The sequence below is a fragment of the Rhinichthys klamathensis genome, unplaced genomic scaffold (genome assembly GCF_029890125.1).
Source record: "Rhinichthys klamathensis goyatoka isolate OS25496 unplaced genomic scaffold, OSU_Roscu_1.1 h1tg000593l_1, whole genome shotgun sequence".
In the NCBI taxonomy this organism is placed as follows: Eukaryota; Metazoa; Chordata; class Actinopteri; order Cypriniformes; family Leuciscidae; genus Rhinichthys; species Rhinichthys klamathensis.
This window is the reverse complement of record NW_026607050.1, coordinates 92983-105227: the sequence shown is the minus strand read 5'-3', so window position 1 is coordinate 105227 and position 12245 is coordinate 92983. Positions and strand designations below refer to the sequence as shown.

The 12245-nt window shown below is 36.4% G+C and overlaps 1 protein-coding gene across 1 annotated transcript in view; it reads right to left on the bottom strand.

The window, feature by feature from the left end:
- LOC130075608 (adhesion G protein-coupled receptor A3) overlaps nt 1–12245 on the bottom strand; it is a 53185-nt gene that overhangs the window by 25424 nt on the left and 15516 nt on the right. Inside the window, exons 3-4 of the mRNA XM_056240320.1 lie at nt 5049–5120; nt 1674–1745 (exon numbers count right to left, since the gene is read on the bottom strand). Of these exons, the coding sequence (XP_056096295.1) occupies nt 1674–1745; nt 5049–5120 (144 nt within the window). The remainder of the gene's footprint in view (nt 1–1673; nt 1746–5048; nt 5121–12245) is intronic.

The window sequence follows — 12245 nt, the reverse complement described above, 5'->3', positions numbered from 1 at the left end:
ATGAAATCTGTTCAGTGCTTCAACTGCTGTCTTAATTGAAATGACTGGATAAATTATAATCTTCACCTTCACCTGGTGAAGACGATGCTCACTGTTACACCTGCAGCTGTCGCTACACCCATGGGAAGTCAACGTTAACACGCTCATCTAACAACATCTGTTATGAGTTTCAGAATTCTGTGAAGGGTAATTAGGCTAATGATTCTCAGCCAAACACCGCCAATGACATTTACGTTCTCATCACAATCTAATAAAAAATATCTGCATATAAACAGACCGATGGATAGATGGACAGACAGATAAATGGATAAACACTTTCAATTCACATTATGAGATGGATTATACACAGATGAGCCAAAACATTATGACCCCCTGCATAATATGCTGTTGATCCTCCGCGTGCTGCCAAAACAGCGCCAACTCACCGAAGCATGTACTCTCCAAGACCCCTGAAGGTGTCCTGTGGTATCTGGCACCAAGACGTTAGCAACAGTTCCTTCAAATCCTATAAAGTTGTGAGGTGGAGCCAACATGGATCAGAATTGTTGGACCAGAACATCCTACAGGTGCTCAATCAAGATTGAGATCTGGGGAATTTGGAGGTCAGAGCAACACCTTGAACTCTTCATCATCCTCCTCAAACATTTCCAGAACAATGAGTGCAGTGTGCCAGGGTGATTTATCAGGCTGAAAGAGACCACTTCCTCCAGGCAAGACATTATCATGAAGGGGTGTCCCTGGTCTGCAACAATGTGTAAGTAGGTGTCACGTGTCAAATTTACGTCCACATGAATGGCCGGAACCAGAGATTCCCAGCAAACCATTGCCCAGAGCATCACACTCCCTCCACAGGCTTGCCGTCCTCCCACAGTGCACCCTGGTGTCATCACTTCCCCATGTAAAAGGCGCACAAGTACATGGCCGTCTACGTGATGTAATGGAAAATGGTACTCACTGGACCAAAAACCTTCTTCCAATGCTCTAAAGACCAATTAAAACACTCCTGGGCCCATTGTTGGTGCTTTTGACGGTGGTCAGGGGTCATCATAGGCACTCCTACGCAGCCCAATACAGAGCAAAGTGCAATTTTTTGTGACTTGTGCCACAGTAGACCTTCTTTTGGCTAGGACCAGACGGGATAGCCTTCTTTGCCCTCGTGCATCAATGAGCCTTGGGCACCCAACAGCCTGTTGCCAGTTTGTGGTTTGTCCCTCCTTGGACAACTGTTGGTAAATTCTCACCACTGCTGACCAGGAGCAACCCACAATCCTTGTTGTTTCAATGATACTCTGACAGTAATCTGGCCATAACAATTTGGCCCTTGTCAAAGTCGCTCATATCTTTATTCCTGCACATTTCTGCTGCATCCAACACGTTGATTGTGAGAACTGACTGTTTGCTTACCATCTAATATACTCAATACTTAATATGTGGCCTTGTTAGGAAATTATCAAAAATGTTTGCTTCTGTGAGTGGTCAAAATGTTTTGGCTCAGTGTATTATACATTAAAGGGGGTGAAATGTGTATTAGATTCATTTTACAGTAAAAGCATGTGACCATAAATAACCCATATTTCTATCAAATGTGATTGTTTTTAAACTCAAATCAATTTTATTATATTTAATTAAATTAATTTCTTTAGGTTCAGAGTAGTAACAAAAACATGACTTACAGTTTAACAAGGTTTGTGAGACCTTTAAACACATCCACATGGAGGCAGCCGATCAGATTTTTGGACAAGTCTCTGCAAGGTACAAAAGATAAGAGAAAGTGTTGTTTGGTAACTCGTACAGGCACTATAGAATTTCTTACCTGGGTTTGTCAAAACATTTTACAACATCATTTTAATTGAAACATCAAATACATAAAACCACATACAATTTGCAACATCTTCAATTATTTGTATACTCTGAATGCCTATTGTAGCTGTTGAGCTGTAAATGAGCAGGTTTTTTTCCCCATTGATTGATACGCACACAATAATATTTTTACATTTTAAAAATTGGCACAGAAAATATATATTTTTTATTTTTTTTAAGCTGTAAATGACACCATAACTGATCCCATCAGTTCCACTCTGGTCTTGATCAGTGTTATTTTAGTATTTAGTTTATATAATATTACAGTATTATTATATGCAGAATTATTATATACTACATTATATACCATTACTATCATTATATACTATTAAAGTGTGTAATATTTTGAATTAGCTTGTATTTTTGTTACTAATTACATTTTTAGTAATTGTATGTGCTTCTCTATTTATCTTAAATTTCTATTTATTTCAATTTTAGTACTTCAAACCTACTTTATTCCATTTAGTAGCCAAGGCAACATTTCTAACTTTAAGGTGTTTTATTTCATCGATTAATTTGATTCTATTTCAGATTATTTTTGAATAATGAAAACTATTTGTAATAGTTTTAGTTTACAATAACAACACTGATCTTGGAGTGAAAGAGCATTCATACAGCCTCATAACTGCTTTTAATAAAGCAAAAGATAAAACGTTCACTTCTAAAAACAATATACACCTCACCAAACACCAATTAGGAAATTATCTTATCCTGCTAGTGCCTATATTTATACAATATTGACAGCCAAACTACCATTACATCCCAGACAAAACATAACCATTAATGTCAATCTAGCAGTCGTCCCAGTCTTCGTACATGACACAACATGTTTTTGGCAAAGGTCTCTAAACCCCATCTGATCACTCACTTTAATGTCAAGCCACATTTTTCAGACATACAAGCATGAGACATAAAAAAAAATATAGCACTTTGATTTATCACAAGCTTCCTTTCAACATCAAAAAGTACATCAATATGTGATGGGGTCCTGTGTACATTTGAGAAGTTGCACAGTTAACATTGCAGAATGATAATAGAAGAATTAGGCATAAATCTTAGTATGAAATATATGTTATATTATCAATTATAACAGATAATATTACACGTTTATTTTTAAAGAATAATTCTTGATATCTGTTCTTTGTTCAGTTATGAATATAATTTTTTTAGTTTAATAAAAATGACGACAAAAATGTATTTTAAGAGAATACTTTTAGATATCAATATACTCAATATCTAAATATATACTCAAGATAATAATTAATGAATGCATTTTCTAATTAGCACCAGCCATTTCTTTTTAAAGTTCAGGACACTTCTCTGAAGTTGGCAAAGTAACTAGGGTTATAAAACTGTGAAAATTCATCTTGTACACTGTCAAAAGTTCGGAAGACAGCTATTCTTTTTCAGGGGAGCTGCATACTTCTCCATTCAGCCAGCCAAAGAGCAGTTTATATTGGCAAGAAGTGAGTCATATTACACAGCCACGCCATACACGCGAACCCTCTGAGTGTGTGTCTAAAGAACGTATATAGCCGAACACTCACCACATGTACATACTTCACTCTGCACAAAACAAGGAACAAACTCTCCTTTCTTTCTCCAAGTCTCTTGCTCTCAACACACACACACACACACACACACACACACACACACACACACACACACACACACACACACACACACACACACACACACACACACACACACACACACACACACACACACACACACACACACACACACACACACACACACACACACACACACACACACACACACACACACACACACACACACACACACACACACACACACACACACACACACACACACACACACACACACACACACACACACACACACACACACACACACACACACACACACACACACACACACACACACACACACACACACACACACACACACACACACACACACACTAAAGTAGATAGCATCAGTCATGCTGTGCAGAGTGCTGTCTGGACATTGTCCATCTGGAGTGAAGAACTGCAGAAAGATGAAGTCTTATTTCCGTGGTTGCACACACCCAACAGTGAAACTGTTTTTACTCGAATCAGAGCATTTCTGCAAGAGAGGTGTCAACCAGATTTATTTTAGTATCACTGAGATACTATTATCGTGTTTATTAATATTCCGAATTTGTTTTTATTTTTATAAATGTTTAATTTTTTTTCATTTTGATTTTAGTTCAAGTTATAATAATTTTGTTGTGTTTTTGTAATGAAAATGAGAAGTTACCTTGGCAACTAGCAAAAACAAAATAAAAAAATATATATAATAAAAAAAATAATTGTATGTATATATATGCCAATCGATAAATTTTTTTACTCGATTAATCAAAAAAAATCTGTGATTAATCACGATTATTTGCAATTAAAAACACTTATGCTTTTATAGGTTTATATTTAGTTTATATATTTTATAATGTAATAATTTCACAGTTAATCTCCAAATTAATGTAGAGACAACATAAAGATAGTATATTTTAAATACTTGTTTATTATGAATGAAGGTCAGTATCACTGATACTAATACAGCTCTTGATGTCTGGATAAAAATGATTTATAATTATTATTATTTTTTTTAAAGCAGAGGCTCAGTTCTTTTTATATTTTGCATGTTCAGATATTCATACAACAAAATATTCTGGGAGCAATGAAAATTTTTTACAAAAAAATGATCAAAAATACTGGTGGTGGCTGGCAACTTTTTATTTTTTTAAATGCTGGCGGGGAAAGGATTAAAAATAATTCATTCGGATTCATTAAACATATTAAATAGACTGCGGCAATTAACATTTGTCAGAGTAAATTACATGTTACTTTGTTTAGATCAGTTATTTTGTCTGTTCAGAAACGTGGGAGAATCGTAATCTCTATTTGAATAAAAAATCATGAATCTCAATTTATCCAGAATCGTGCAGCTCTATAGCATTGTTTTTCAGAGAAACAAGTATGTGAACTTAGCATGTTTTCTAAATATAACATGGTATTTGTACGCTTTAGTACAGTCAAACAAATTACATTCTGTACATACAGCACCTTTAAAGTTTTTGATTTCATGTAACAAATATGTTTTTTATGGTGTTAGTTTTTGTCAACTACAATAACCCTGTTGTCATCAACACATTTTACAGTCTAGAAAGACAGAATGATACTTACAGTCGTTTGAGGGCGAAAAGTCCATAAAAAGCTCCTGGTTCAATATGTGTGATTATGTTGTTCTTTATATCCCTGCGAAGAAAAACAGTTTTAGGCAGTGAACATTATCAAACACTTCAAAAAAAGGCCTTTGGTTAATTTCAAACGAGCTAAACTGAGCCAACCCAACCCTATAATAACAGGTTATTCAAAACTCAGAAAACATGCCAGTGGGTATAACACTCAAACCTTTTGATGCTTGATGTGCCGTAGCCATCAAGCCATAAGTCAATGCACACCCCTTAATAAATCACTCTTTTACCAGTGTAACGTAACATGAGGATTGGAACCTCTTCAAACTTAATAATTCAATCTGCAAAATGAATCCATTTAGGTAATTCAATAATATCCTGATGTACTGCACTATATTATGCATCAATTATAGGAATTGACTGTAAACGACCACTGTACAATGGCTACAGCAGAAACTGACTGACGGCTAGTGCTTAAAGGCTCATTAAGTGCCTTGAAACATGTGTTGACGTAATTTCCACTGAAACAGGAAGACAGGGCGGGACATATCGAACAGCTCCTCCCCCTTTTTTTAAATAGCCAATGGTGTTTTGATTCTATCACAGTTCAGCCAGAGCTGTTGAGCTCATCAAAGCCGCATTTGACAGCCACAGTCTAATAGATTCCCCTTTTAGATTAAATAAATATGAGACTATTACTAAAGCAAAACAGTACGGCATTGCAGTGTGGCAGTACGGCATTGTATTGCATTCACTTGAGGAAAAAAAAATCGACTCCGTTTTTCTGAATTAACGAGTTAATTATCTCAAAATTACGAGATAATTTTTCATGGAAAAAAGTTTTTGCTCTGTTTTTCTGAATTAACGAGTTAATTATCTCAGAATTACGAGATTTTTTCTCATGGAAAAAAGTTTTTGCTCTGTTTTTCTGAATTAATGACTTTATCTCAAAATTATGAGTAACTCATTGTTCATTGTTCATAAAAACAGAGTGAAAAAAAATGCACAGACTCGCGCACATGATCCGCTCTGTAGTATCGTGTCTCTGGACTGGAGAAAACTGTGTGTGCGCTGTGGCGGTTTGCATGACACTACATTCGCCCCAATGGAAAACATATTTACACCGCCTGAATAGTTACCTATCCCCTATATAGTGCATTATGTGTCATTCACCATGTAGAAAACAGTAATTGTGTGAACAAGTGGCCGATTTCAACCGCAGCTTCAGCGTCTTTAGTATAGGGGGCGGGACACTTCAGATTCTCGAGAGCATTTGATTGGACAGAAAATCTGATGAGAAGGTGAAGTGCAGAGTGACGTCATCAAAATCATTTATCTATATTGGCAGGAGTGAGAAACTAAGTTTTGAACACTTATATCTTCTAAATGCGAATTCTGTTATTGTTTTTGAGATGCATATTCATACTAAAAGCCAAAAAAAACCCTCCATTTTGATTTCATCAGGACTTTAAACTAGTGCCATCACCAGCACCACTGACCGAGCATTAAATGAGTAAGCGTGCAACAATTCCAGGATCCGACAAAGGGCGGGTAAGTTCAAAGGCTCCCGTCACTGATACCCAGAGCCCACACCTGCGCTAGTCAGCCAGCAATGTTCAAAACATCATCACAGAGTTCCTGCGTCAAAGGCGGACTAACCATGCGAGACTCTTTGATGTCGTGCCATTTGTGGTTTGAGAGTGGAATAGAGGAGCACACAACACACAATACGGCAAGAGAGAGAAGGTAGACTAAAGTCATATCAATGATTATAGGATTTCTGGAGGAAGAACAACAACAACAACATTTAGAAATGTATCACGATTTCCACCAAAATATTAAGCAGCACAACCATTTTCAACATTGATAATAGAGGTAGGGGGGAAAATCAATTTACATCTTTACAATCTTACCAGTTCGAATCAAAGCACAAATTTAAAAAAATTATTTTCCAAGTGTTTGTTAATAACGGGATGCTGTCAGAACAGTGAAGCACCTGGACAGTTTTCTGGACAGGAAACATTATGAATATAGTGACAAATAGAATATGGCCTTAAATTATATATATTTTATTTATTTATTTATTTATTTAATATGGACATAGCAATAACATTGGACGAACCAGATGCATTGTTTAAAATGTTATAGCACATGTGCTAATTTTCAACACCTGTCCATAGGGGCTTTTACGACAGATAAAAACACATTAAGCAAAACAAGGCACATTATACACGAGTACAACTTTGGCCCGATTTAAGCCACTGTTTGAGCTCTCTGGTAAAGATGTTAATATTGTTCTGCAGTTTGAGTCCAATTGGGAGAGAGTTCCATAGTGCAGCCCCTTTGTTAACGGCACGTGTACGTCAAGCTTTTCTTGTGATCTTGCTACCTCTTATGTGTACAGGTACTTTTTACACACGTTCAACATTGACAATACCTGATGATAAAAGGCTGAAACACTAAATATTGCGAATGCATTAGCCCATATGTTTTTCTAACTCCAAATACCCCGATTTCACCTAGCATGTAAACACATTAACCTGTGTTCTTCGGCTTATTGAACTGCAAAAGTGACGGAAAAGGTCCTTGCTGTGGATTTAAGCCCTGCTATTCTAAACCTGTAAGCTGTTATTCTCTGATTGACAGAATCTCTAAGACACGCCATTCTTGATTGAGAAATATTTCTGACGGATACAGAAGAAAAGTTTAATGTCAAGCAAACGTGGAATAGCACATGGAAAAGCTTTTTTCTTTCTGTGAGAGAACACTTATGAGAAGAGCTGGCGGAGCTGCAGGTCACAGTGGGCAGTTCTCTGGAGTGGAAAGGCAAACACGCGTTCCAGTGGCACTGCTCATAACCTTTACACAAGGGTCGGGGGAGTGAGAGGGGAAAAGGGGGAAAATGGAACGCTTAAACTTCTCAGGATACATTAGGACAGGCCTTTTAAAAAAGAAAAACATTTGACAGTTTTCAAACTTAATGTCTAGTCAAATTTCAACACAAATATGCTGGCTCATCGGCATTGCCTGAAACAATATTTTGGTATTAAAGAAATAATTTTATGATGCTTGATTTATTCTGATGATTTAAGTTAATGCAAGTCTTCGTCATATGATAGCTCTGTGTGGATGAAAATACTGAAATGTTAGTTATTCACTAACAAACTTCAGTGAGCTGTTAAAGTGAGAGTTCACCCAAAAATTTGAATTCTGTCAATTTACTCCAAACCCATAAGACTTTCATTCATCTTCAAACACAAACTAAGATATTTTTTAAATGAAACCTGAGAAGTTTCTGTCCCTCCATTGAAAGTCCATGCAACAAAGTTTAAACTTTCTTGACACGCCAGAACCATTGAGGTTTGTTCTAGCTGTGACACACATTTGAGCTTTCCTGTTTATCATATTTGATGTGCATTGATCATAGTCAAATGATAAAGTCAAATAAACCCCTGATTCATCCGTTCATCATATAAAAGCACTCGTAACTCCTCTCAAGACTTGGATTTAGGGGTGGGCGATATGGCAAATATATATATATATATATATATATATATATATAAAAAAAATCTGGAAAAATCACGATTCTATCATGATTTCTCCATGTTGGTTTTACTATTTTGCAAGTGACTGAGCAGTACAGCTAAACAAATTATAAAAGAAAAAAGAATGACAGACCATTTAGGCTTTAAAAAGTATGCAAATAATAAACTTTCATGATATCGCACACCCCTACTTGGATTAAATCGCTCGATTCATATGGACTCGTTTTCCAGCTCCTTTATGAACGTTTTGAAGCATCAGAGTATTGGGTGAATAGAATTTCAATGGATGTACGGAAACATCTCGGGTTTCATTAAAAATATCTTAATTTATGTTTTGAGGATGAACAAAAAGTCTTATGGATTTTGACCATGATACAAAAATGATGAAAATTTAAATTTTAGGTTGAATTAAGCACTGGGACTTAATCGTTTAGGGTACAGTTTCACAACAATAAAGTGCCAAAAATTAAAAGGTTTTTCCTTTGTTCACACAGATCCATGAAAACGATTAAAAACGCTGTATTCTGCTTCCAGGCCAGTAGTAGGCGATGTCACTTTTTAAAGAACCACTACACGCCTATTGACTGAACATGTAATACGCATGCGCAAGTCGTCACCGTTTCACAAATTCTCATTTTTGTAGTTTACATGGAGACTAAATTCGCACTTTGAATCCCGTTTTCAAAAGTTTGTGTTTTCAGACCCCCAAAACGCCAGTGTCACGTAAATGAACGGCCAAACGCATAAAAAGTATTGAGTTTTTAAGTTGAAAACGGTGTTGTGTAAACGGCCCCTGGGTCAGTTCGTCACACAAGTACCGGATCATTCCAATTCACAAACAAATCATTCAGGTTTTGTGAACTTAAATAACTGATTCACTGAAAAGATCTAAATCATTTCAAAACAATGATTCATTCACAAACTGAGCGTCACTTCTGCAAGATTTTTAGTGAACTACTTAAATTTTGGTTTGTTCTACAAAACAAAGTTTCTATGTGACTTCAAAAGACTTGAAATATAGTGCACCAGATGTATGGAGCACTTGTATGATATTTCTATGATGCTTTTTGTAATTCTGGAGCTTGATAGCCCCATTCACAAGTTTGTAATTCAGGTTTGAAACAACATAGAGTTTTCATTTTTAGGTGAACTATACCTTTAACTGCAACAATAAGGTGACAATGAGGTGGAAAAAAAAAATCAGCCTTTCACCAATTCAGTCTTCAAAAGTGCACACACACTCCAACACAGAGACAAAGAATCACAGTGCAGAGAATAATGTGTGAATCAGACTGCTGACATCTCTGGCTTTAGCTCGATTTATTAGAATGACAAAAGCAGAGCTCTGCTCTGGGCGGAAGGGATAGGAGCGAGAGAGAAGTGTGAAAACAAAGCCAGAGAGGGCACACAGGGAGCAGCACTGGAAGGTAACTGTGCCAAAAAGCCCAGACGCAGAAACCCGCCGTGCCGTCAAGAGAGCCGAAGATGAATTCCTCAGTCTTTCAAAGCACGCAAAGATCAAAGATGTTTACACTTCCAATGTGTTATAAAGACAAGGGTTTAGCTAGTTATACCCTGAACTGTATCATTTTCTCAACATTAAAAGAGTGAAGAATTCCCTCACATTATAAACAGAACGGTGCACAGATTCACTGATGAATCAAGACGAAGCTTTGCATCTGGCTGAAACGGTCCAGTTGGAAGCTCTCAATTCAGTTTACACATCTCTCAAGATGACGAGGTTTACTGGCTGCTGGAACGCAAGGTTCCAGGACCACAATCACAACTGTAACAAACATCAATTTCTTTTGCATTCAAGCAAAACACAAGCCGAAAGTCCATCTGTTTCTTTGTTGGCTGAGATGATTCCCAGATCTTACTCGGGGGGTAAACGAGCACTGGAAACTAACGCTTCCTTTTCCAGTCCTGTTACCCATGTACTTACTATGTACTTATAATAGTAACTATAATTACTGGGTAATAACTAGGTACTAACCCTAAACCTACCCCTAACCCATGTACTTACCTTATATTAGCCAGTACTTTCTAGGTAAATACACCGTAAGTACACCGTACTGTAAAAGGAAGCGTTACCGGCTAAGCTACAAGACCTCTTAATTTGGTTATATGACTTTTGTATGAAACATGTTTTATAGTGTAGATAGTGAAAAATGATGGTATGCTAATATAATATGAAGAGTGAAGAGATGTATTCATGAATGAATTTATAGTGAAATGTGTAAAATTACACAAATTTCAATTTTGGATACGTGTAGAAATATAAAAATAAATTGTTTTTACATAAAAAAAAAATGTAGATTAAATATAGAAATATGAATTTATAATGAGTAAAATAAATCAATTTTGAAAATATGTAGTATAATAAAAAAAAAATAGATGCACTTATTCAAACTTAACTATACCGTTGAAAAATGTGGGGTTAGTACTATTTATCTTTTGGAAACGCAAGAATGCACTTAACTAATCAAAAGACAGTAGATTATATTTTTATTGTTTCAAATAAATGCTGTTCATACTCAAAGAATCCTGAAAAAGTATCACGGTTGAAATCAGCAGCACATCCGTTTTCAACATTGCTAATAACAAGAAATGTTTCTTAAACAGCAAATCAGAACCATGTGACACTGAAAACTGGAGAAACGATGCTTAAAATACAGCTGTGTCATCATCACAGCAATAAATTACATTTTCAAATTGAAAACAATTACATTGTATATATACACCCTGAAATAACATTAATATTAACAAGAATAAGACATGGTAAATACACCCTCAAGGATGACATTGTGTAATTCTGGCCCTAAATGAAGCACAAAACTAAAGAACTACTTCCATGTTTCCAGATTAAAACCCATTGACAAGACTTAAATAAGCAAAAAAAAAAAAAAAAAAAAAAAATCAATACTTTCTTTAAAAAACAAACCGTAGTGCGTAAATTCCTTTATTCAGCAGTTCTTTGAAAGAAACCGGTTATGTGATAGGCCGTGAACATGTCTGCTGGTCATTGAAAATCTGGGTCATGTATAGTGAAGCAAGGGAAAGTGCACACATACACAGCAACACTAAATACGGCATTTTAATGTACAGGCTGGCTCTAATTTTAGCAGTGAACTCCAGCATTTGACCAGCACTGCTACAGTGAGTGACATTGAATGCCTAACGGAAGTACCGAGCAGTAAACTGATGCCAAGACCAGACAATTGTGCTCCCTGAAGGCAACAGCTATAATTAACTTTCACATGACCATCCCCGTCATGACCTCCTCGAGGTCTCCAACAGCCTCAAGATCCTTCACCGGTACCTCAACAGAAAAATCAGGGGTTCCTTTCTGCTTGACAACATGCTTTGAAGGAGTTACACCGCACTCACGATCTTCAAGGTGCCAGACACACAAGACTAAAGATCTCAATAAATAAACTGTCCGCACACTCAAATCCTTAAAGCAAATTTAATAGACCAAGCTTTCGGTCAAAAGACCATCCTCTGCCCTGAGGATGGTCTTTTGACCGATAGCTTTGTCTTTTAAATTTGCTTGACAACATGCACCTTGTCAACATCAGAATACGAACCAATCAGCTTTGCACTTTACCCAAAAGAACTGCTGGTCTCGAACAAGGAAC